The sequence below is a fragment of the Anas platyrhynchos genome, chromosome 2 (genome assembly GCF_047663525.1).
Source record: "Anas platyrhynchos isolate ZD024472 breed Pekin duck chromosome 2, IASCAAS_PekinDuck_T2T, whole genome shotgun sequence".
Lineage (NCBI taxonomy): Eukaryota > Metazoa > Chordata > Aves > Anseriformes > Anatidae > Anas > Anas platyrhynchos.
In genome coordinates, this window is record NC_092588.1 from 68178550 (window position 1) to 68205836 (window position 27287).

The 27287-nt window shown below is 40.7% G+C and overlaps 1 protein-coding gene across 7 annotated transcripts in view; it reads left to right on the top strand.

Annotated features, from left to right (window-relative positions):
- The window catches only part of MOCOS (molybdenum cofactor sulfurase), a 227619-nt gene that overhangs the window by 63301 nt on the left and 137031 nt on the right, over positions 1-27287 (top strand). For 6 of the 7 annotated variants that reach the window (XM_038174387.2, XM_038174385.2, XM_027451806.3 and 3 more), the window contains one exon: positions 21216-21854. In XM_038174387.2, coding sequence (XP_038030315.1) covers positions 21216-21854 — 639 coding nt within the window. Of the gene's footprint in view, positions 1-14175; positions 14314-21215; positions 21855-27287 lie in introns of all 7 variants that reach the window. The other variant, XM_072034892.1, reaches the window with a different exon arrangement.

The window sequence follows — 27287 nt, forward strand, 5'->3', positions numbered from 1 at the left end:
ATGGAAAGTTACCATGTTTTTTTTTTTATCTGGGTCCAAATCTTTTCAAGAATTAATCTCGTACTAAAGGGTGGTGCAATGATATCTGGGAAACTGGGAAAAAGATACATTAAATAGTCGTCATACAAAATGCAAATTGGTACCAGATTTTCTTTGTTTTATTAGATCAAAACAGCGATTACCTCTGAATGATTAACTGACAAACCTCAGGCCACCAAAGACTTCACTCCAAACCCTTTTCCCTGGATTTTGTACTTGACAGGCAGAGCCGAAGCCTACAGAAAGGGAGGTGCCGGACAGAAAGTGGATCATGATTTTAAATGCTTTGTTTTGGAAGGCACCATCAAAAGACTGGATCCACTGTCCTTTTTGCCGTGTTCTCTTCTGTCCTGTATTGCTTGTTTGTAACCCTGGTGATAGATGCCAGAAAGACCCATGCAGATATGGACGGATCTTAAACAGTTGCTGATTAAACTGAGTCCTGAATAAACTTCCCTTCTGGTAAACAGTCAGGCCTCCAATCCAGAAAGCAATTCATTTCACCTCTTATTGCCTGGGATAGCACATAAGCATCAGTTAAAAACTCCAGCTTCTCTTCAGTGGGGCACAAGTCCACGTTTAAAACTAAGCATGTGTTTAGCTGTTGCTCAGAATAGTTATATTTTTAGTGCAGGCTTTAGTTTTGAATTACTCAGAGAAAGACAGCATGGGAATGGGATTTTTAATTTTTTAATTTTTATTTATTTTAATTTCTGGGTTGTTCTCTGTTCTGATAACCTAAATATTTTTAGACAAGTAATCTGGCCATACCGATGATGCCAGGCACATCAAGCTTATCTAAGTCAGTCCAGCTCTTTGTCTGCAAATACTTGCACCCTGCGTGACCACAATTTATTGTTCACTCTGCTGGTATTAACTGTAAGTAGAAACATCTGTTCTTTTGCTCTGCATTAGTGTGCTGTCTTCATATCATCTAACAGGCATAAGCATGAGTGGATGACAAGACTATGACCATCCTTTTCCTAAATCCTTGAATTGTCTCACGTGTGTGCACTATCAATCAGCTTTGAAAAAAAAGAGTGGCATGTCCAGTTGGAGTCAGTAGCCAGATTTCAGGTTGCTAAATATTTAAGATTTACCCATTTTTATTTTCCTGGTTGAATGGCACGTATCAGTTTTCACACTTGCAAAGAGGAAAACGGTGTCTGCTTTGGGAGGCATTTTTGCCTTTCTTCATCCTTGTTCTTGTGAAGTGCAAAAGAAAACAGTCAAAGGTATCAGTCATCCCTTGTGCCTTAAATGTAGAGAACCTTAACTGGAGATTGTAGGGAGAAAGTGTTTGGTAGGTGGTAAAAATAACAGGGTTGCTACTGAGGAGGAGGAGATAAGTAATGCGATTTTAAGCTGAATTTTATTAGAGTCATAAGAACCCAGGTAGATTCAGGTTGGGAGGGATCTCAGGAGTCCTCTTGCTCAAAGCAAGCTCCGAGACCATGTTACTGAAGGCTGTATCCAGCTCCCTGCATCTGTTGCCCATGTAATCCTGCTGCACGGCTGTGAAGAGCCTGGATCTGCCTTCTTGGTGACCTCCTTGGAGGCAGCGAAAGGCTGCTGACAGATCCCCCCAGAGCTTTCTCCTTTCCAGGCCCAAAGCCTCTCCCAGTGGGGCACCTGCTCCACCTTGCTGGCCCTCTGCTGAACCAGCTGCATTCGGTCATCGTCCTGCTTGTGCTGGGGGCCCAAAACTGCAGTGCTGCTGATGTGCTCCAACGATGGCTTCCCCAGGGAGGATCTCTCCCTCCATCTATTGGCCCTGCTTCTGTTAATCCACCCCAGGACACTGCTCCCATTCCCTTTTGTGGATTTACATCTTGAACTGAAAGGGAACCTTACTCGACTGATAAATCTCTGTAGAGCTAACCAAGCTCCTGCTGCTAGGAGCTGGTGAGCGACTTACTTTGGGCAGAATGATCTCATCCTCGCTCAAAGCCAAGCGCTCACTTGTTTTTCTGTGAGATTTGGCTGGCTCTGGGATGCATAAAGGCTGTGAAGTTTGGTGCACCGTGTATTTGGTAATTGTAAATGTTCTGTCCTTGCTTTTTTCCAGCCGTAGTACCTGCTAATCCCTAGTGACAGTGACCTGCTACGTGGAGCATGGTTTTGATACGTTATTGATTGATCCAGCCTAGACTGCACTTAAAGTGGGTGTACTTTAATTACATTTGGAATCTAGAAATAATAGCGTAAAGTTTCAGAGGCTTTCGGGGGGAGATTTTTTTTTGTGTACTGCAGAATGTTTCTTCTGATGGCATTTTTGTCTTATCAGAAAAAAAAATATATGACTTAATGGCGTATTCTATATTCATTTAGTCTGGTTGCATTTATATTACAATAATTTATCATTAGTAAGCTTTTTCCCTCTGGGTGTCTTATTTTAGCAATATAGTATGTTACTTCCAAAGAAAATAATATATCACTTGAAACCACTAAGCTGCAATCTCAAAATAAAGCTTCTTTATTGAACATTTTCCTTTTGTGTGTGCATATGTGCTTTGGTCAGTTACTCCTATTTTATTAATGTTGCATTCTTTTATAATAATTTATCTTAATAGTTTCTGGCTGTGCCCATTAGTATACTCTCTCTTGGTTTCTGGTACTGAGAGCAAGGAGTAGATGATGTAGCGAAGTTTCACGGTTTAAAAAATATTATAGGTCTCTGGGTAGCTTTCACGTAGAAAGCTTTTATTTTCTTCTGTGGGTACAAATACGTACTTCTTTAGCATCATGCTGATTGTGAAGCATTTTAGATTCTGCTGCTGACAGAGGCAGGCTTTGTCTGGTACTTGAAGAGAGGAGATCTGCGTTTTCACACATCCTCTACGTGATTTCATGGGTGAATCACTGCAACGAAAATATCGGCTAAAATGGGTTTAAAACATAAACAGTTATCGATTTAAAACAAAGAAACAGTTAAATGCATTAAGCTGTTATCAGCGTGAGCAGGTGCTATAGGCATGTTGCTTAAGCCTGAATTTTAGAGGCGCTACCAAATCAGGCATCCTAAGTCATCCTGTTTTATGTGCATTTTGGATTGCATTTCAGGTACAAGTTACCATACCTCTTTTTTTCATTGTGTTCTGGTAGTGTCTAAAATGCCTCATGCACACGGTGCTTTAGGTAACATTTGAGGAAGGTAGTCTGTTTCCTGAGGAGTTTATTGTCTCGGTTTAAGACCACCAGCTGCACGTGGGCACTAATGTTTAAGGGAGCGTAGTAGACCCAGTAGACAAGACAGATCAACATGAGAAGGAAAAGGAGATGGAACAGTGTCAGCACCCCACTTGCTGAAAGGACATTTTGTTTTGGGGATTGCTGGGTTTGGAACACAGCAAGGTGGTGTTGTATTCAAAATATCCGTAAGTGGATATTCCCTTAATGAGCATTTGCTGCCAGCTTCTTCTAGAGTAGACGTGATGGGATCATTTGAAAATGCATGCAGAAGTGGTGAGGTTTGTGGAGTGGAATCAAACTCAAAACCTTGTCAGTGGATAAGGATTGTTCAGTAACAAGACTGCAGTGAGCCTTGAGAGTCAAATACTCTTTGGAGTTCAGTGTAGACCAGAAACAGCCACCTGAGATATCTAAAAAGATGGTCAAAATGCTGAAGGAGGAAACTACTCCTTGCAGTAGAATTTGGAGTAGCTGCAAATGGGATGAGGGAAGCATGCCAAGGGCAGAGGATAGCATTTTAAGAAAGATGTGTTATCTTGGAAACTTTGCCTCTGTGAACAGATAGGAACAGTCATTATAAAACACTACAGAAAGTAGTGTTAAATGACTGGAGTTCAAGCATAGCAAGATTGTAATTAGTGGTTTTATTTTGTTTATTTTTTTTTTCAAAAGATTTAATGAAAAGAAATGGTTGAAATGAAATAATGCTGATAACTTGTTTGGGACAAAACTTGATAGAAATAAATGCAACGCTTGCCAAGTTTTTCTTACATTAACAGTCTTCATTTGGCACGTAATTTAGTGAGATTACTGACAAGAGTGTCAATTTGCAGGATCTAGTGTATCACGCTTAATAGTTTAAATGCCTACATGTTACCACCTGTGCGGAGAAGAGGTGAAGGGTTTAGCCTGTGTGAGCCATTCGGGTTGTAGCTTTCTAAGAATATCAAAGAATCAAAATGTGATGTACCATGGTACTGTACATAACAGTGGGTATACAGGAGCAATGGAATATGTGCAAGTGCATTGTAATGGTTGAGATTTTCTGACCTGTTTTTTTTGTTTGGTTGGTTGGTTTTGGTTTTGGTTTTTGAGCATCAGTTAGAAAATATTCTGCAAAAGGGAAGAAGAGAGACCATGTGGAGGAAAAACAAAACTAAGTTGTCAAATTCCCCACTTGTTCACTCATTATCCAGTATATTAGCCAAAAAATGCTTATTGAGTTATTGTGAGTTATTGTACAAAACATCTAAAAATCATTTTTAGCATCTAGATATCGTGACTTAAAAGTAAACCTCTTTTTGGTTTCTCATTTGGAGTGAAATAATGGTACCACTGTTGGTCATAAAGGAGTGCAACTTCATAGCAGAAGCGTATTTTTTCTTCCATTGTAATGGTGCTGAGCGATACCTAAGAATAACAGTGAGATTAATCCTCGCGAGAACAATAAGGACAATAAAGCTGGCAATGATTTTAATATATCCATATGAAGTTTTAGGTACTGGATACGGCAGATAACACAAGACGGTAAGTTGTTTCTTTCTCTTAAATTATTGGTCAACGAGCTTTGTTAAGGGAGGACACAGAAGAAGCTCCAGTTGCTGCTATATGTTCTTCTGCATAGCCTTTCAGATCTTGTAAAGCTTTACAAGTATTCAGGAGTAATTTTCTCTTTATTTATTTGTGTAGCTGAAATTATTTTTCTCCGTGTGCATGCACAGAGAAACATATCTAAGGAAAACAAGATTTCTTTTGATTTGGGTTTGTGCAGTCTGCCTTGTAGTAAAGTGTTTTTCAAGGCTCTGCTATAAACCTTGTTGATTCTGCAGGATATGCAGGGTTTCCTGGGAATCGGGAGGAGATCAAAGCTATCCCTAAGTTCTTCGGGGAATTTAATTTATCCTGTGTGCATACAGCATCTCTCACAGTAGGATCCTGTGGGTGAGCAGGGCTGCTTGTGTGTTACAAGAATGTGAATAATTAAACAGCAGCTATGACCCGTGTGTCTGCTCCACCAGTTTGTGGTGAGAGGAAGTGAGATTTTGGGAGGTGCTTTTAAGTTTGTTAGCAGTGGTGTTTTTTTAAGCTCAGTCCTTACCTGTAAACCTTGCAGTTATATGTTAGATTGAAGCATGAAGACAATGGAAACTATTCACAGTTTTCTAAAAACTTGTATTTTTGGCATGATTGTTAGAAGCTGTGGCATTATTTTGATAGATTAACCTTGGAAGTTATGTTAAAAGAAATGTGTAGGCACTGAGATCTTAGACGAAATCTATGCTGCAAATGGGAGGAATATTATAACCACAGCAGGTTGTCCTCACCAGAATCTCTCTACCTGTAACTGTTTCTTAGAGACCTCCACGACAGGATGTTCGTGCAAAGAAAGGAACAAAAAAGGCTGTACCAAAAACATTACAATTCTGCTCAATAGCTCTTCCCTAACTGCCAGTCTGCTGGCATTAAGAGGAATAATAGTCCACTTTCTTTTTGCTGCTTGACCTGTGGTCAAACAAAAATAATCAGTTTGGCTCCAAAGTGGATATAGCAGTATTGGATCACTTATAAAATTGTTGTGACATTTAAGAGATTTGAATAATCTGTGGGGGTTGAGGAAGAATGAGTGATGCGTGCCAGGACCTTTTCGTCTAAGGTCTCAGTTCAAGAAGTTACTCAGCTCCGTGTGTAATTTTAGACAAATTGAAAACAACGAGGGTACTTAGGCATCGAGACTTAAAGACAAGCTTAAACACTCTCCTGAACTGAGGCTTAAGCACCCAATAAATCTGCAGTGATCCTGTGGTGCAGATACCTCACGTCAACACTCCCTTGCTAACTTGAGCGAAGTGCTCTGGGTACATCTGCCGCTTCCAGTGAAAAGCAGACAGCATTTGAAGTGATGGCTGTTGCTGCAGGAGCTTTCTGTAATAGCTGCCAAACGGGAGGGAGGAGGGGGAGAGAGCAGCAGAGGAAGGAAGCAGAAACATTTCTGTCTCAAGGAAAGAAACAAATCAATCAGTAGCTGTACGCAGAGAACTGGGGAACCTGCCCGACATCTGTCAGATGAAAACCTGATACGCTGCAGCAGGATTTGCTTTATAATCAACCATTTCAGATGTGCTGCTTTCCAAGAGGCATTCGGAGAGCTGCTTGAGGTTCTTTATGTGCTATGAGGGTGGGATATTAGCAGTAGCACATTCCTGCCTACGTTTGAAGCAGTACCTTAACAAGAAGTACAAACTGAGCTAGGTATCTTCCATATTCTTTTGTGAAGCTCTTGTGGCTGCATCGATACAACCAGTGTGACCCTGAACCAGAGTAAAACTGTTGGTGGTGTCTTCAGCGGGAGCAAATGTTTTAGAGGGAGGTTTTGGTAGCATACAGATGCTGCCCAGCTTGTGGCAGCGTGCAGAAACACCCCTGTAACCTGGGGAGTGCCCTGGAACCGGGGTGTCCCCTGGTGAAATCCCGCTGCTGCCAGTGTCAGCTGGGAGGGAGCTGAAGTAAGCATTGTGAACAGCATCCTGGCTTGTATCAGGAATAATGTAGCCAGCAGGACCAGGGAGGTGATCATTCCTCTCTCCTCAGCTCTGGTGAGGCCGCACCTCGAGTACTGTGTTCAGTTTTGGACCCCTCACTACAAGAAGGACATCGAGGGCCTGGAGCATGTCCAGAGAAGGGCTACAAAGCTGGTGAAGGGCCTGGGACACAAGTCCTGTGAGGAGCCGCTGAGGGAGCTGAGGGTGTTTAGTCTGGAGAAGAGGAGGCTCAGGGGAGACCTTATTGCTCTCTACATCTACCTGAAGGGAAGGTGTGGGGAGCTGGGGTCAACCTCTTCTCACAAATAACCAGCAATAGGACTCAAGGGAATGGCCTCAAGTTGCACCAGGGGAGGTTCAGGTTGAAAATGAAGAGACATTTCTTCTCAGGAGCTGTCAGGCATCGGGATGGGTTGTCCAGGGAGGTGGTGGAGTCACCATCCCCAGGGGTGTTCAAGGAAAGGCTGGACGTGGTGCTTAGGGACATGGTTTAGTTGGTGGCATTGGTGGTAGGGTGATGGTTGGACCAGGTGATCTTGGAGAGCTTTTCCAACCTTAATGATTTTATGATTCTAGATGTAAAGCAAGGACCACCAGCTTAGTGGGCAACATCTGCACATCTTGAGTGGAAGTCTGCCTGATGGCAGCCCAACCACAACAGAGCAAGGTTTTGCATAATGTTTTGGGATAATAAAGGTATTTCCTTTCTCAAAGACTTTATGCAACAGATTGTCACAATACCTTAGTTTTCATGTTTCTGTAAAACTATTGTTATGCAAGGAAAGGGCAGAGTTACAAAGGCTGGTGTGATCCAAGAATGAAACCGTAAGTTTAAAAAATTATATGCAGTTCTTGCCCTTTTCAAAAACTTTTTTTCTAATCATGCATAATGAGGAAAGGCCCAGTAGATCTATAATGTCAATAAAGAGCAACAACTTGAAATATCTTCTACATTTAATTGTCATTAAATCACAAGCAAAGTAGATTAGGAAAGAGCACTTCTGCTTTTTATTGTGGGCCACTTACTGCTGCTGTCTCCTTCTGCTAATACTCACAGGAGACATCCCTGGATAGCATCTCTTAACAATTCCTGCATCCATCTTTGTTTTAGGGGCATGCGGTGCTGTGCTGCAGCCAGATGGTCCAGACAGATGATAAAAAAGTATGAAATGAGACACTGGAGCACTCATCTCCTGCTGCCCTGTCACATTGAACAAACAGTTAATGAAATCTGAAATTGTAATAGCTAAAAATACGTACTGCAGTTGAATTGTCTTCTAAATATGGCTTCTGCAGGAAAGTTGCTGAAATCCCTGCCTTTTGGTGTCCATTTCTGGATAAATTCCTAATGAGCTGGGCAGAGAACATAATTACTGTGATAGGGATTTTCTTACCTTTTACTCCAGAAATTGCCCACAAAAATTTGACTGTTCTCCAGTGTAGTTTGTTATTCACCAAATAATTTCTTTTGACATTCTTGTTGCACAGATTTTGCAATTCAGCGCTTGAGCCCTTTGATGTGACGTAGGGTGCATATTAAGCTCCTGCCTTTGGCTTTTAGAGTATAGCCCTCAGAATCAGATTTCAAGTGTACAATTGCAAGTTCTGTGTTTGCTTTCCGAGAACATTCTGTAATCACTCAAACTCACAGCGCATTTGCTGGAATGTTTGCAGAAAGCAGCGTACAAAGGGCACGGACATACAGATCATGAATGTATTTAGAACTCTGAATAAATATTCATCAAATCTATTCTGCACTTTTCCTTCTGCTCCTCGTGATATTAGATGTTACCAAAGCTAATATCAAAGCATCAGAGGTGTGACAAATCTTCAGAAGGAGTGCTGAAATCATAATAGGTAGAGTTTAAAAGTACACAGAGCAAAGAAGGCAATAGGTTTTATCTGAGAAACCTTTGTACAGTAAACATCTTGGAATTCTGTTCTCCTACTTCTTGGCTGTAATTCAGACCTGATTTTGCTGTGAACAAGTCCAGGAGGATCAAGCCCAGGTCTCTGGAGGACAGCCTTGGTAGATCTCTCAATCTCTGGGCAGGTCTTACTGCTCACATGCTGTCCGGTTTCCATATGACAGGAGATGACTTTCAGAACAGCGAGCCTATCGGAGTGTGATGCTGCAGAGTAAAACAAAGGAGGTTGTTGTAATGTCTAGCTTTCATGGAATATATTTTTTCATCCGTTAATAAAACTTTCCTATTTTGATGAATTTGTAGAATGCTTGGATTCACTAATGCAAGAGGGTTAGAGGTTAAATCCGTGTTTAGCGTAAGATTTATTCACTCAATTACATTTTTTCCCAAAAGGGTTTCATCACTGTACAAGGTAATACATGAAAGTACCCAGGCTTTCGATTTAGCTTGCATACGCTTTCAGGACTTTGAGATCCCAGCAGCAATAAATTCTAGACCATATTTTTTCTTGAAAGTTAATCAAGGGTAGAGCTTTATGCAACTGTGAGGATGTAACAACGCTTGTGCCCCTACGCGTGCATACTCTGATAGGAATTGCATCAGTGCTGTCACAATTATTGATTCTGCTGCAGAATGCCAATTTAGTAGTAGTAACAAGAAGAATAGCTACCCCTCTCCTTCAACAACAGATTTAAGAAATCTTGAAACTAGGAGCAAGATTTTAATCTGTGCATGAGCAGCGTTTGTGCACAGATTTCAGGTGTCAGCTGCGACATTACTTCTTTTCTTTGTATCAAAAAGAGGAATTTTGCAAATGTTCTTGATCATCCCATGCCCAGTAGCCCTTCAAAGAAGTCAAACATGATGAGGCTTCTCTCTTCTTCTATTTTTTACTGATTTTGTTTTATAAAAATCCTTGAACTTAAGAAGTCAATATTATTGCTGTCTTGAAGGCATGACCTGTGGGTCTCACCCCACCAGTTAAGTATTCTGTTTCAACTGGGCAGGGTCTGTCATCCTGTGCATGACTATCTGCTGCCTATATGATTAGCCCTCTGCTCATCCTGAGAATCATCACCTGACCTGAGTTTTCATGGGACTTTGCTGTGCAGAGTAAGAAGTCGAAAACATGTTCGTAAGTTGCAGTGGTTCACACCGACGATGAAGTTGCTATTCAGGTTGTTTCCCAGAATATATAGTATGTCATTTTCTGTTCCTACATCTGGGCCGAACACCTGACATCTGGATTTCTTGACGTCTTGGGTCAGGTCTCTACCTCCTAAGAGGTAGATAATGAGGAAAAGAGAGATACAAAGCAGTTACTGCATCTCCTGGCTCAGGTTTTCTGCCTAGCAGCTCTGTAAGGTGAGGATGCAGTGTGGAAGGATTACAGGCAATTACAGTCTTCAGTACACTCTTCAGTTACTTTTGATTTTGTGACGTTTTCTGCTGCCAGGCAGCACAACATGCAGAAAGGATAGGTCAATTAACATACATCCTATGGGGTGAACTTTTCTAATTTATACTTTTAATTGATGCCAGGATTAACCAGTGGAATATTTAAAATGGCATTAGTTTTCAGCTGCTGATTTCCGTGTCCATTTTGATTTGAACAGTGTTCCTTAGTACAGGACAGGTTGCAGCAGGTTACAGAACATTTCTCTCCGCTCCCTCGCATATATGCACTGTCTTGTTCTTAAGTTTAATGTTTTCTGTTCATTTTGTAAAGCAGTGGCATTTGTACAGAGGTTTCCTGGTGCTAACGTGTTTTAAGTTTTCCCCTAAGCTGTTTTCATTTTACGATTCTAAAAGTGCCACTTGTGAGCTCCTTGAAATGCTGTTGTTCCTCGTCTCCTAACGAGTTTGCCAGGGATTGCAGCCGGGTTCTGTTTTAAGGCAAGCCAGGAATATCCCTCAACAGCCATTTATGCCTCATTGCATCCATCATGTGCAGAGCAGTTTCTCCCTCAACTGCCAGGAGCAGGGGAAGCACAGTTGTCAGGATTTAAAGTGAATGAAGTGCAACTTGACAGGCAGAAATGATGTTTCCCATGTGAGCGAACACCCATTCACAATTTCCGGGAAATCTTGGGGCTGTTTCAGCCAAAATATGAATGTGGCTCAGTGCGAACAGCGTGCAGAGAGTGAGCACGCCGAGGCTTTGAAGGCGTAGATTGGCTCAGCGACAAACAAGCAGAAAAGCCTTTCACTCCTGAGTGTCTCTGTAGTTGTGGTCACCAGGACGGTTTCGCTAGCATTCACAGTGCTGTGCTATTTCAAGCTAGGAAGTGATGGGGTAATCCTCTGTTTTTACCAAAGTGTGAGGGTCCTGCAGGTTTCAAGAACCCTTGTGCCAAGGATCACTGGCTCTGCTCTTTCTATTATTGTCTCTCCCCTTCAAACTGGTAGGAGAAGCAGATGGCAAATAAACCAGCTGCAGTGGCCAGCAGTCCTCCAGACATGTGGCTTGTCACCCACGCGAGGGGAAGCACAGACTGATGCTGCAGACCTGTCGTATTTGCCTGCCATACCTCAGCCGTGTAAAGGAGAAGCCTGTGGAAACGCGTGAACAGATTTACGTAAGCTCCCTGTATTTTGGAAGCGGACTGAGATGCTTTCAGATTAACATCTTCATCTAAAACCATTTCCAGACAAAAGCTCGGCACTCGAGAAGCAACCCTTGATGAAATAAGGCCTATTTATGCACGAGTGTTTGCCAGGGTCCCTGTCACCATAGTAACCAAGGCCCAGATTCACAAAACCATCTCGTTCCTGCTTAAGCACCTAAGTACCTCTGAAGTTCTCAGCCTAAATGGTTCCCAAGTAAATGTGATCTCTCTGCACAGGTATTTTATGAATTGCAAGAAATTATCCCTTCTTTTTCTTTCTTTTTTTTTCTTTTTTCCTCCTTGACTAAGAAAGCTCTGGTTATGGGAGTAAAGATTTTTATAACCAGCCCATCAGTCATACTGTGGAGATGTGTCAAAAAGTTGTATCTAAAAGGTTATACTGGAAATGGCCATTTTCTGAACTTCTGGACATTTGGAGCGAGAATGCTTCATCACTGCTGTCTGGCCCATTTTGCGTAGCTGACTCCTTTCAATATGAGAGCGTTTTGCCTTTGGCCTTCTCTTTTCACCTTGTATTTTGTAATTTCTGCAGAGGAACAAGTTGATACTAAAGAGCCAAAAATATACATCTCAGTTTGCTGATATAGCTGCCATTATTTGTGGTTCACATTTTTCAAGATTAGTATCAAGGCTTTGTTTCATAGCAGGAATTGGGGTAGGGACCATACGATGGATCTGAACATTGAGAAAATGTGTGTCAAGTGGCACATCCTACTTCGGTGAGAAATCAACTGAGAAATGCTGGGTTATGCTTTTGAAGCTATGCTTGGTTGCTTGCACTTTACAACTGAAAACGCCAGGGAAAGCATGCAAATAAGTCAACCTGTAGGTTTTCGTGGCAAATTCTTTTTGTAAATGTCTTGTAGACAGTTACTGGTTGCCATGCTTCCATTCTGTGGCATCACTAGAGAAAAGAGATTAACCTGGGTCACAGCATCTGGAGTGCTTACAGAGGTACATGGTTTAAAGGCCAGTGCTGATCTAGAAGCAAATTCCATCAGTAAATAAAAGAATAACATTAAAAAGCATTGGAAACAATGGTATATTATCTCTAAAAATAGGTCTACCTTTCAATGTTTTCAATGGTGTTGTTTTTTTTTGTTTGTTTGTTTGTTTTTATTTTTAATGCCTTTAAGAATATTTAGTTATTGGCTGAGGTTAGTTGGGAGGTTAAGCACTGTAAAGACTCGAGTGTCTGGAACCATCAGAACACCTACGTGTGTCTGTCTGTTTGTTTTTTTTAAATCTTTTTTTCCTCAAACAGCCTTTGCAAGTTTATGCTGGAAAATAGCCAGCTTTCGTGCTCTGCTTTCTCTGAATCAATAAAAAAAGTGAAGGAACTTGGAGCTTTTTACCAGCACATACCCTAGGGCAAGTAGGCAAGCCTCATGCCAGTGATGGTTGCTGGTACTAGCTGAATTAGCTAGATGTCGCAACACTGAGGAATCTGTCTGTCTGCAGGAGCTCAGAACATGCGGAAAGTTTAAAGATCAGGACTTCCTAAGATTGGAAAGAGGGATGACCATGCTCCAAAGACACTGAAGGTGAGGTTAAGCTGGATAGGTGTGGCTGTACAGTGTGCACCCAGCACATAGATGCCTGTGACTTTTGAGCAAATCTAAAGGGTGGTGTGCTCGGGTGTCCTCAGTGCAGATGTCTTAAGAAAGGTGATATGCGTTTACGTATGCACACCCTTTCCTTTGTTCCTGTGACCTGTGAATAAGACTTTTATTCTGGCACATAATACTAGTAGAGATGATACCTTTGGCTAATACTGTGCTGTCTTTCATATTCATCACTGAAGTCAATCTTGATGCATTCTTTGTTTATGCTCAGGGGATGCCTAAATTAAAATTTTATGGTCTGTGCTGGTTTGGAAACAGAGAATACTGACCTTAGTTTCTTAGTAGATGTTACGAAGAAAATACTGTGATGAGAACATCTCAAGTTGAAGTTGTCCTAGACAGTGTTATCTACTGAGGCTGTACGCTAGTGCATCGTCTTCCAGGGTTTGGCTTTAAATTTGCTTCCTCCCGGTGACTCTTAAGATTTGTGATTCAAAATCATTTGAATTTTAACATGTGAATCACTGAAAAACTGAGTGAGATTCATTAGTAGTTTTCTATTTGGCAATTAGTTTGTGGAAATATAGTTTGGAATGGTTTGTTCATGGGCTGTCTGCTGGTCATCAGTAGCCCTCCTTAACTGGTTACCTGAAATATTGGTTGCTTTTTTGATTTCCTGCCTGGTTGACTTGAATAGCAGGTGGTGAGTTTTCATTTGAAAAGCCTATGGTGTAAATACACAAAGTAATTTCTGTGCTAATTAATGAAAATATTGGGATTCACTAGCGTTTTCACAAATCTTTGGCAGTTGTTGCAAGCACTAGAGTAAACTCATCTGGCTTATTTTACACACAAAAAATATCCACAAAGTGGTTTTAAAATCATGTAGCTATTGATCTTCTCTCTCTACCATGGAATAATAACTATTTAATTTCAACGCAAACAGTTACCCAGGGGTTTCTGCCACATCTAGAAAATTATAGGAGTTATAGGCTTCTGCCAGGGAGAGGAGTAATATTTGTGTGTTGGAACAAACTGTACCAGCAGTTAGCCTGCAGTGTCGTATTTTATGGTTTTCCTGATTCCTTCCTACTATTTTGCTCCTCTGGCTACGCGCAGTGCCATAATACCATCCTAAATCTGAATTTGCTCTGTCAGTATGCCCACTATGACACCCAATGCCTTCTGGATGTGCACTTTGTTATGAGGGTCAACGCCTTTTAGTCCGGATGGGTGCTTCTCATGGACTTTGTTCATCAAAGGATTTTTTTTTTTCCTGCAGGAAGACATTTTGTAGCCTTTAAAGAGCAACTGTTCCTCTGAAGATGTAGTGCCAGGCAAACTCCAGGCCCTCTGCTGTGCTGCCAACTTCACAGAGCTGGGAGAGGATTTATTTGGTGAAGGCTGACTATGACCCTTTGTAAGCAAACGGGCATTTCCACAGCGTGTCTCCAGTGAATCAGTCAGTGCCTGGGAGAATAAATGTAACGGATTATAATGCTTCAGTTCAGGTGGCTGAGCGCAAATGCCTAAATAACCTAACGCTTTCAAATGGAAAGGGAGGGATTTTTCACCGCCTGCCTATGACAAATGAGGCTTATCAGGCACCTTCCCACTAATGAATTATGTCCTAAGTTCAGGAAGCTAGTTCAGTAGTGCCGTAAGCAGCAGAAGTGTAAATGGGTGAGATCCTGATCACTCTTGTGCAAGCAGAAATGGTAAGAAGCTGGGATCACAGTGAGCTCCTTTTGAGTAAAGTGGTCAGAAAATAAGTTTATGTGGATGTGACTGGCGAGGAGAAATAGAGCAATGTGCCTGTTTCACAGCTGGCACATGTTCTGAAAGGTTCACATTTGTGCATTGTCAGTATAGGAAAAGAAGCTGAAAAAGAAAAAGGCAACCAAATAAACTTTGAGAACTATAAGGGATAATTTATCCCAGTGCTCTTCCTTATGCAGGTATTAATCCATGGGCAAACCCTTGAATTTCTGCTGGATTAGCTGCATAGTTGAATCTATGCTGTTATGGCATAGATTCCTATTGTAAACAGTCCTTCAAGGAGGGTGGATCGGGAGGGCAAGTACCAACCTTTACAAGGGTGTTTTTTCATTCAATTAATGCTTTGCTAGAGGAAGACAGACCTAGTAGATTTTTTTCCTGCTTAAATACATTTGATTCTTGCAGCTTATAGATTTCAGTTTGCTTTTGTGTTTGGATTGGGAATTGACAATGAGAATATAATACAGTGCTGTGACATATCGAATAGACCTTGTCTTTACAAAATAAGACGTTTCCTACCCAGAGGGCTTGTCTTTTTAATTTGGTAAACCAGAACATTCCCCTTATGGATATGGCTGTAACTTGTTAAGCTATCCTGTCACTTCTTCTATTCTGTCAGTGAGGTGAGCTAAGGAAAATTTGGGATGTGCGGTAGGTGGCGTGTGCTTCTTCATTTTATCTTCTTGCATTGCAATAAATGAGAGTACCCACATTTTCTGTTCCTTTTTTCCTTCATATACATAGAAAGAACATGTATTTTCTAAGTATTGTTAGACATCAAGTTAAGCCTCAAAGCAGGCTGTTGTGTACCAGCTCCTAGCGTCTGTAACTACCAGAGAGTCTGTAAGACCTTAGGATCCATTACTAATCCCTCGCTGAAGCTGATGAGAATTTCTCAGCTGACTGCTTTGATAGCTGGAGCTGACCCTTCATTAATAAATGAGGAAGGTTAAAATGCTCTTACTTAGAAATGTAGATGCAGCCACTGGCTATACTTCTCACACACATATCTGTGTAGAAGGGATTATAAAGGCAAAAAGGCAGTTATGAAAAGCGTTTCCCTCTCAGATATTTTAAAATAAAAATAGTTATAAGTCAAAGTAAGATATTTTATCTCAGAAGTCTTTTTAAATATTTTTTTTCAATTGCCATTCACACAAAATTACATCCTTTTGGAGTCTTTGTGGAGCAGAAGACAGTGTGGTGAAATTTCTGATCTAAGCATCTCTCCATACAAGCCTAAACCGGATTTGGGCTCCTGGATAATGCGACAATGGAACATCTTATAATAAGAAATATTTTTAATATATAAATGCAAGCTGAAAAGGAGCCTTTATAAAGTGCTACTTAAACTTCAGCTGTTAAATAGCTAACATGGAAGAACGCAAACATGGCAAGATAAGTTGCTCAGATTTTGTAGGCCTTTGCAAAACGGTAAATTTGAAGAGAGTGGAGGAACTGGCATAAAGCATATTTTTGAAGTATTTAAAGTCCAGAAGTATGGAAAAAAACAGGTAAATCAACAGAGTTTTGGGAGGCTATAATGGAAATAGTGTGCTATGAACATCTGTATCTGTGCTAGCACTGCTACTGCTCTGCTGCTGAGAGCCAAAGAACTATTTGTGAGAAGAAACGTGATTTTTTATTTGTGTATTTTGTTGTTGTTGTTGCGTTTTGTGTTTTGTTTCTTTTTTTAACCTGAGGTAGCTACAGCTAGGTGACAGCCTTGGAGGACAACCCTTTCATCCAGCCTTGGGTGACTGTGTACCTAAGGTAGCTGAATGAATCAGTAGCCTGTGCCCTCTGCAGAGCTGCCAGTGGCAATTCGGAGTGTCTAATTCTAATTAAGCTCTTAATTCAGGCTGTTGTGTTTGGTAAGTTAGATAATAAGGCTATTCCCTCAGAATATCAGACTTATAATAACTTATATATACTATTATTATTATATATAATATATATATAATATAATATTATAATTATATTATAATTAATATAGAATTTTAAATACAAAACCCATTATTAATTAGGTGCATATTAAGTGTATGAAATGAGACAGCAAGCTTGGTTGAAGATTAATTGACTTTCCTTGCCATTGTTGACTTCAGAACAGTAAGGCATTTTGGCTCAATAGTGTTCATGGTGATACAAAACTCTTATGGTAGCTTTTTAAAAGGATTAAACAACAGCTAATTCAGCTGATACGCTTCTTGCATTATTGACTGCCTTGTGTTTGATCTGTGTCCTCTTGGAGAGGTGAGAGGAGGGGGAGGAGAAGAAGGGCAGATCACAGCAGAGCAAGGCAAGTTGCGGGGTTTGCCTTTGACGCATGGTGAAGATGGAGCATGTGCCTTCTTCCCTCCCTTGCCAGCCTGGAAGCGAGGTACTGAGTCAGGTTTCTCATCCTTTCTGCAATTTTCCCCGTGGTGACACAGCTGTATGAGTATGCTTAATGAAACAATTATCGTCTTAGTCCTTTCTTCCAAAGAGTTCTTTCAAAAGTGGAAATTTGTAATAATATAAAATACTACTACTGCTCGCAGCTGTGAGCTATAGTAGATCAAACTATCAGTTTTCTTCTGCAAGTCCTTAGTCCTGCTGCCAACAACTACCTTATATATGGCTATAAATCTTCCAGGAGTGTAATAAAGGTGAACTGCATTTCCCTGTAATGGGGTACGTCTTACATGAAGACACAGAGCATTAGGAATTCTGTGTGTAATAGCCAGTGCTTCCCAATATTAATGTCAAAAGCGAGGATGTAGTGCTGGGGTCTGCAGAAGTCGTTCAGAGGTATTGCAGCTTTCTGTCCCTAAGTACTCAGATTTTATCATAGCAATGCTGCTGTAGCTCAGGAGTTTGTGGGATTTGTTTTATAAACCTCATCCTGAGGTGCTCATAGCTCGTCTGTTCTGAAAACATCAGAAGTCATTCTGCAGGAGAATTTTTTTTTGGCTCTGTCGCTTTTGCTTTATTTATTTATTTATTTATTGATGTCAGGAATACTTTAGCCAAAAATGTATGTCTGGTTTTGAAAATCCTACCTCTTCTGCAGTTCTATGACCCAAAATGCAAATAGGTACCTAATGAGATTCACAAAAGAACCTATTTCCTATTGAAGGCATTTAGAAAAGTAACTTGTTTTTTCCTCCAGCTTTAGGAACTTAAATGCTTTACCAAAAAATGGCTCTAATTCTTTTGGGCACTTCTGAAAATTTCACCCTAAAGCTAGATCATTTTCATGTGAAAGTCAGTTTCTGCTAATGAACTGAATAGATAAATATATCAATATTATGTTGTGGATTTTATTTCAGTACTGTTCATCTGTTTCTAAATTTGAATGATTAGAAACTAAATATAGTTAAAATACTACTAATGTGCTTGAACTTTGTCTCTTATTTATGACTTAAACATAGAGCTGTCATTACTTGTGAGCCCAAATTTATGTATTTATCTATCTAGTTATTTATTTGCTGTTTTGTAAAGTTGTGAAAATGTGTTATAAAAGTACTTGCTGGCTTTGATTTTCATGGTTGGGCAACAGCATCCTCTTATTAAATCCTGATCCACAATACCTGCATCCCACTTACTGTCATTTTCCAGTGTCTTTTGGTCAAATTAAGTGTTGCGGCAAGTCAGTACAATTTCTGTGGAGATCTGGAGGTTATTATTCCGTAGTAAAATTGGCATTTTGCCTGGCTCTGTCTCACCTCCCACTCAGCCTGTGTGGCACAAAGAGGTTGACTGAGGAAGAGAGCAAAGAAAGCACAGAAAGTAAAAGAGGAACAGTCTTGATAAGAGTCTTCAGTGTGCTTTTTATTGCTGCTTTTGTCAGCTTGCTGTTATGAAAGGAAACTACATATCAAGAGGTTGCTCCTGTAACCCAGCTTTTTTAACTCAAAAGGTATTCTCTAAGTGCACATCCATATGAATATGTAATTAGTCTTAGTGTCACAGAGGTAAAAAACATAGAAAATTCAATATTTTTTGTTGACTTTTTTTCTGGAAATTGCACAGCTTTTTGTAGTTTGTGTTTTTATCAGTGTAATGATTCCAAGACCTTTCCAATGACTGTAGTGTATGGAAAAAAAATAAAAAACAAGCCACATCAAATAATGCATGTAAACATGTCCATAACCACGAAGACCTGGCCTTCTAACAACTCATTCCAGTTCCTTTTTTTATTTTTTTCCCCAAGGTAAAAATAATAATAAATAACCACACAGTCTAATGTTGTCCTGCCTAAAAAGTAAGGTAGGACTCTTGCTTGCCCTGCTGCCCACCGTTTCTTGGTGAATGAAGGGAAAGAAGAATAAAGGAAATTCAGGGCAATTGGTGTAAGTGGTAACCCTGCAGCTAGGCTAACTGCAGCAGAGGCTGCTCTCTGGGTTAAGGGTTTCAGGTGCCTACAGTCAGCTCTGCTGTAGGCAGCGGTGGGGAAGGCTGCAGAGCTCGCTGCAGGAGATGGGTTGAGTGGATGCCATTCAGCGACCAGGGAGGGCAGGGCACGGTGATGAATGGAGCAGGCTGGTAGCTCAGTTCCCTGCACTAAGCTGCTGTGATTATCCCCGTCTTCGTCCCTAATGTGGTTTCTAAGGAGGAAATCTGGTTTCTCTGAAAATGGTCTTTAAAAACGAAGTCTGGAGCTGTGAATGCTTGCTGCAGCTATCACCTGGCAGGTCTACTTCAGAAAGATCTCTATGACTTCTTTCAGATGGGTTTCTCAAAACATGTCAAGCTAAAATCCATGACCTGCTGATGTCCTTTGTAAAATCTGAAGTTCTTTCTTCATCACCAGGCAGCACAGACTTCCCCACAATTGCATCAGATCTCAAAAACTGAAGTCCTGGAGAAACTAAAATCTCACCAGGATTATGAAGCCATCTGAAGCGTTTTGTGCTTCCCAGTACAAGACTTTCCTACAGCAGACAGATGTATTGTCAATATTATTTCAATGTACCTTTGTAGACCAGTTTTTATTCCTAATCATCAAAGTCATTGCAGTTGTTCCTTTCCCGTTGCCAGAGCTTTGTCTGAAGCACACACCCAGCTCTACCATTCTTTGCCTGTAGCATTCATCTTTCAGACTGGACACGTAAAACTTTTCTCTCTGCTGTTCTGTGGCTCAAGAAATTTTAGCTTGAATTTGCCACATAACCTTTTGAAGAACTTGCATTTAAATGCAACATTTAAATGCCAGCCCTAGTAAGGCAATCTCCTGTTACATAAAACATGCAAACTTCTAATGATACACATTGAAGGCCAGGGTTTATAGATTACCCAGAGTCTGGGCTGTACCTTGGAATTGCACAGGGCAGAGAACCAGATGCTTGGAGAGCAATGACACCTTACATTGTTTACAGAAAGGCTCTGCAGCAGGAGAGATGCTCTAAGAAACCCTAAAACATCTTACCTTTCTTGAAAGCCAGACAGCACCTCTGAGCAGCAACATTTATGCTCTGGTTCAGTTGTTTGTTCTGCTTAATCTACTCAATCTTCCTAAATGGTTGTTACGTTTCCTGTTAATAGGATTTTTATAAAAGTTCATTAAGAAAAAGTTCATTGGGTTGTCATACAAGGAAAGTGACAGAACTAATGCTGCTTCTCAACCTCTGCAAAAACCTGATGCCAGTCTGTCTTGTGCACCGTAATACTGTAAGAGATGTGCAAGTTAGCCTGGGTACCAACAGCTGGTGGGGCACAAAAGATAGTTTAGAGCCAACTAGGTGCTGTCCAGGCATCAGCAAGTGTGTAGAGTAGGCGTGCCTCAAGAAAATGGCTCGGTTAAGTTTCCTAAGTCTGGCTCATTGAAAGACATTGTATTGTGTCTGGTTTAGGCTGTCTTTGTGGACAACAGAGATTACAGCCTTATGTGTGTAAATCTGTTGCTTGTTGCTGTCTTCTTTTTTTTCTTTTTTTGAATGAATGAAAGATACTCTGTCTGCTCCAGATAATTTGTAAACTAAATAACAACAGCAATCAAACAGAAAACCCAGAATCTAATCCTGTGCAGATAAATGGTCTATTTCAAGGTCAGTGTATGTACATTTTAATCATATGCAGGCTTAATTCCGATCCCATTGAGGGACTGGACTGGCCGCTCTGTTCACAGCCAAGCAGAATTGGCTCCCGTCCTTAAAAACTCAGCCACATTCACTGCAGCTTTGGAAAAAGTCTCCTGTGGGCAGAATTACTCTGGTTTTGCTTGTTGAAGTTTATTTGGCGAAACCTGCGTACTTCTATTTAAATTAGGTGTCAGAGTAGAAGAATTTATGCTGAGGGAATAGAGAATATGTCAGAATCACAGAGCAGCTTGGGCTGGAGGGAACCTTAAAGATCATCTAGTTCCAACTCCTGCCATGGGCACAGACACCACTCACTAGATCAGGTTGCCTGAGGCCCCATCCAGCCTGGCCTTGAACACTTCCAGAGATGAGGCACATGGTAATAAACTAGGAAATTAAAAAAAAAAAAAAAGGCAGAAAATAATTGAATCTTTTCTTTTCTTTCTTTTCTTTCTTTCTTTCTTTTTTTTTTTTTTTCCAGAATATTGCAACATTTTGGCACTACTTCTGAAGATTACACTGTCATTTTCACATCTGGATGCACAGCTGCACTTAAACTGGTAGCAGAAGCATTCCCATGGATGCCTGAAGGCTCGAAGCAACCCAGTAGTCGATTTTGTTACCTAACTGACAGCCACACGTCTGTGGTGGGTATGAGGGGGATGACTGCCTTGATGAATGTATTATCTGTTCCGGTAAAACCAAAGGAATTGTTATCTGAGAAAAACTGGTTACCAGCTGAAGAACAAAACTGCACGACACCTCATCTGTTCTCTTACCCAGCTCAGAGCAATTTTTCTGGTACCAAATATCCCCTTTCATGGATACAGGACATAAAATCTGGAAAACTCTGCCCCATCAAAATGCCAGGGAAGTGGTTTGTTCTTCTGGATGCAGCTTCGTATGTGAGCTGTTCTCCGTTAGACTTGGGAGTTCACCAAGCTGACTTTATCCCTATCTCATTCTACAAAATCTTTGGATTTCCTACTGGTTTAGGAGCATTATTGGTAAACAACCGGATTGCCCCCCTCTTGAGGAAAACCTATTTCGGAGGTGGAACTGCAGCTGCCTACCTCGCAGGAGCGGATTTTTACTTCCCAAAGAAATCCATGGCAGAAAGGTAAGTCCTTGTTTAACAAAACAGGGTGGTTTTTTTTTTGATACTGTTGTCTTTAGACGAATGTGGTAGTTTTGGTGCATGCCCTGGGCTGTGATACCTGTGCTGCTTTATGCAGTTGAATAGGTGTTTCATATCTAATTGATTTCTTCTTGGTATTACTTTTCATATCTGAAAGATGTTATCGGAAATAACCAACTTCCTTCCCCTATCTAGTTTACCACAACCATTAGAAATGTAAAGGTTCACCATCCAGTGACATAATGGTTATTCCACTCATTATTTAATTTGTAGGTACGGTACCTCAGTAGAACTGATTTGGTTTTGAAGCCGTGCATCTGGACCAGCCAGGCCAAGGCTGATCACTCTCTTGAGTGACCCCCAGTGAAAGTGGAAAGTAAGGGCAGTCTCTATAATGATCCACGGTGAAAGCGGAAAGAAAGGGCAGTATATTTCACTGGCAAGGTAGTATGCTTTACCCTCAGGACAAGCTTTATCGAAGCATCACACACAGTAAGATGAATTACCAAGGACATACATTTGTTGCACTCTTATTTCAGGACTGAGATTCTGGAGAAGCCGTGAAGCTCTCCCACAGAAGATAGAGGACACCTAAAGGAGGTCAAACATAAATACATAAGGAAATACAAGGCGATAGATAAACTTCCCTAGTCCCTTAATATACTGAAATACCTCTCTCAGTGATACTTGATCTCTCTCCCTCTGTCCCTCATGCCATCACCAGCTCACATTAATGTAGTGAAGGGGCTTCCTTCCTGTCCCACATCCAATACATCCTCACAAAGGGAAGACTTGAAATCAACATTTAGTATTGAATGATAGTCCTTGGAAGTGGCTGGAGGCGTAAAGGGGAAATGATAAGCACAGCCAGTCATACTTAGCGTTTGTTTATGGATGTGTATTCAGCAGCACAAAGTCCTGCATCTCCCACGATGTAAATGTGTCCTTTCAGCGTGTATGTAATAATGCCTAAAGGTGCTTCATGTGCGTGCAGCTCTCCTAGTTCTATGCTTTAAGTGCTGCTTTAGGGGTTTTAGTTCTGGACTGGTAAATGCACTGGCTGGTTGCATTAGCCTGGCTCTCTTGCAGTATGAAGCCATGTTTTTGAAATGGACATTGGTATGGTGAACAGTCAGTCAATCCATTAATTTAGAAATAAAAACAAGGATGCATTATTGTTCTGAGCTCTGCTTCTGTTTTTCTCAAGCCAACAAGGCTTTGAAGTGCAGCAGGATTACTAACTGCAAGTCAGGATGAAAGGGCACAGAAGTCATGGGATCCAGTGGTACCCTTGCAACACCTGCAAGCCAAGGAGAAAACCTGCTTTAATTTGACCTGGGCAGGCTCTAATTTCTGAGTAGCTTTTCTAGAGGTAATTGACACGCGACTCCTGATATTGCATAGCAGATAAAAATACCTGAAATGTGTGTTAGATCTCAATTCTTCTTTTATACTTTTTTTTTTTTTTTTTTTAATTAAAGGGAGAAAGGTATGTGGGAACCTTTAGGGAGCTCCGTCTCTGTTATCTTTTTCAAGAGTTTTCAGAGGTTGACTAATTAAAAGTCTTTCAGGTATTTGCGGCTCCCACTGTTTTCAAGGGCTCTTTTGTTACTGGAGCAGAAGAAAGGCCTGCTTTAACCTTTTTCTACTACGGGGTTATAAACAAGGGAATTTGTCCAATATGATTTCTCAGGCTGGGTGCAGAGTGTCTAATCTTGGTATGAGAGAACCTAACTGAAATAATCAAATCTGACACCTGAACCCAGATGTGTGATGCTAGTTCCTGTTAGACTCCAAAGTGTCACTCAGTTTGACTCATACATTGATAAATATTTGCTTTGGTACTCATCTACTGCTTTGATTTTTATTTGAAAAACTAATTTTTAAAGGTTCATGTTTAGAGCATGATTGATTCCATCCATAATCCCTTGTGAACTGTGGAGACTTAAAGTCCTGCCTACAAAGGCCTGAAGTTTTCAAAGACAGGCCAGGAATGAGGAAAGCCCTTCCCTGAAAACATTAAAAACAACAGCATTGAAAATCTCAATCAGTGTTCTCCAGGCTATTTCATTTCAGATTATTTTTTTTCCCATTCAGAGGTTATGAGGTTTTGCTTTGTTATGTTTTTAAAGTATGTTCTTAATAATAAAATACACAGAGATAGTGCAATTAGGAACAGAACTACTACACTTCAGATGAAATACCAGGCCACCATGGCCAAAGCTACTGTTACCTTATTTATGGCCATCTTTCCTTCCCAGGACTGTCAAAATTGTTTTCTTTTGTCTTAATGGATACAGCTTTTGCTGGTGTTATTGGTACTTTATTTTGTTGATTTTGCTAAATAAATTATTCTATCACAGGCTTTCTTAGATTCCTTTAATGCCCTTAAATCACTTCCATATTTTCCCATTTCATGGCAGTAACCAGTCTTCCTATCTCAACTTTTAAAATCATGTTTATTGTATTTTCATCCTTGTATCAAACAGCTTGACAAATTATTATTATCATTCACAAATCTAGCCTCATTTCCCATGTTTTTTTCTGCGCAGCATGAGATAATAAAATAATATGATTATATATAGCAAGGATTCAGCGATAAAATATTCATCATCTGCCCTATTTTTCTTTTGTATCTGGGAGTGCTATTCAGAATCGGATCATTCTGGAATTTATGACTAAGAGAAAAGGCACTGTTGTTTTGTCTGTAAATTGGATATCTGCATCGTAGCCGACCAGCATGTTAGCTGTTGTGTGTTTTTCATTCCCAAATGCATTTTCAACATCTTTGAAAATCCAGATGGCGTGACTTTGTCCCTGACCAGTTGGAGTGGTTCTTGTCTCTGTTGTTTGGATGATTTGACAGCCCCAGAGCACCACCCACACTTTTGTAGTCTATGATGCAGTGTACCTAACCAGAGCAGCAGCAAAGGTTTCTTTTTCCTTGATGCGGTAGGTTTTTGTTTATGAAGATTTAGTGACAATATCCTGGGGCTGGATAGTGGTTGTGGAGCAGCTCTAGAGTCCCTTGGTAAAAAGCTGGTCTTTCTGGTTGAAATTTAGTTTCACTGTTAGTTTCTGTTAGTATGGAAAGAAAGAATATGGTGACAGGTGCTGGTTTATTGCCCTGAAATTTTTTGTAGTGCTGAGAAATTGCCAAAGGACTGGACCATGTCAGGTACAGCACAATACCTATGTTGATGCTGGCCTTGTAGTCTAGCTTGTGCCCCTGGGTTCCCCATGTAGGGCTCTGTCCAACTCTCTGTGACTATTTTAATGCAGTCAGCGGGCTCAAATGTCTCCACGGTGGCTAGTACTTTTTGTTCAAAGCATTTTGCCATGTTACTTCCACGTTTTTGAGTTTTTTGTAGATCTCCAAAACGCCTGCTTATGGAGGGATTTCCAAATACATAAAATTCCTGAACAACCATCCTTTCAAACAGAAATGATGACTTCCAGATGACGTATGTGGGAAGTGACAGGGGGTCATCACCTAATTTCGAACAAGCTTTTACACCATCAGGCTGGCCCTGCACTTGGCGGACTTCTTGCAGCCACAGACTGGGACTTGAGACTGAGCCAGTGCCACACCGGTCCCACAGCAATGAGAGGCTGAGGGCATGGAGTAGAACTGGGTAGGAATCTCACACAGCTGCTGTCCCTGTTTGAAAGACAGATAAAGTACTTTCATCTAGTTGATAGTTTAATTCTGAAACCTTTTACAACCGTTTTTCAAAGCAAGACCTGTGGAAAAATAAAGGAAAATTGAATATTTGCTTTCTGAATATCTGTAAGAAGGTTCAAGTGACCTAATACTCTTTTCTTTCTCTGCTGAAGTGTCTGCTACAGAACATCACATGGTGTGTTATTTCTTAAAAAATATTTTGTTATTTCTTAGAAATATGCAAGGCGGCAGTGGACATTTTCCATATTTATGTATTTGTTTATTTTCCAACCATTGCTACAGATAGGTAACTTCTTCGTTATATAATATAAAGGAAAATTTTGCTCTACTTTTTTTCTAAATCCCACCACTGAGGAGGCATTCATATGTCTTTTAGCAGTCTAATACTCCAGGTGATTATTTTTTTTCAGTGATGAAGTTTGCTTCATTGCCCAAAATCTCAACACAGCCAGAATAAATTGAAAATTATAAATTGGTGAGCCAGAAGTAATCCTTTGGGGATCACTTTTGTTCTTGATTCACCATGGTATTTACCTTAGATTGATGAATCCTGCATAAATTTCAAGCAGTGCCTCTGATAAATGCTTGTAGAGTGCAACCAAACATGTAAAAAAAATGTTGTGAACTTGGATTAGGAACCAGCCACCCAAAGGGAGAAGCAGCAGTGTAGGTAACACTTTGGGGAGAAAATACAACCAACAGTGACTTGGGCCACCATCAGTCAGCTCCACCCCCCCCCCCCCCCATCCTTTCAATTGTGCACCCTTCAGATGTCTTTATTTATATTTTCAGCCTTTTAACTTAAAAACCCCTGTCAGTTTTCAGGACAGCCTTTCTTCTTGAACTTTTGGCTGAGCACCTGGTGACACGTTTCTTTTTAGCTACGCAGATGGAGAAGATTGGTGGTTAAGTTCTTCCGAAACCCCCAGTTCAATTCTTCTTTGCTTCCTGCAGAGGTTCAGACAGATACCTCCTGGTGTACAAAGTTAGTTGTAGCCACCAGGCTCTTCCAGCAGAGATTTTTGAAGAAAATGAACCACCTGCCACTCTGCTTTTGAAGTGACCGCTCCCATATTTTACAGAGTCCAGAGCCACAGAAGGCATTATTCTCCTGAGTAAGCTCATCACTAAGTCCTGGGGAGAAATAAGACTTGAGTTGCGTTTTCATTCTCAGTCTTTCCTGGTGCACAGCTGGGAAATCCCATTCTGAAGTGGATCAAGTACAGGGCTCAGAGCTGTAAGTACTAGGAGCGCGTAGAAAAGACAGGCATTGGTGTTGGACTTGATGATCCTTGTGGGTCTCTTCCAGCTCGGGATATTCTGTGTCTAATGTCTAAATGTTTGTGATTATTGCTGTGTGCAGTTACAGATGTCCAAGCTACTTTTAATCAAACCAGCTCAGGTCCTCAATGCATTGTAGCCACAGTGCCAGAGATACCCATGCCAGGCAATTTACATTGCCTCTCAGGAAGATATTAAGTTTAGTCACACTGTAGTATCTTTGTGCTAGGCTGCAATCTGCAGTAGGGATGTATGAGTGGGAGATGTTGCTTTTTGGTGGGGGTATGGTAGATCTTGCATGCTTTTTAGCAATGCTCAGCAAAAAAATAATGATAAAAAACATAAATGCAAAGAAATTTAGACTGTACTTTGATCAAATACAGCACAAATCCTGCCTGAGCTAGGATGCCTATTTGCAATCACTGCAGTGAGCAACTTGTGATACAGTT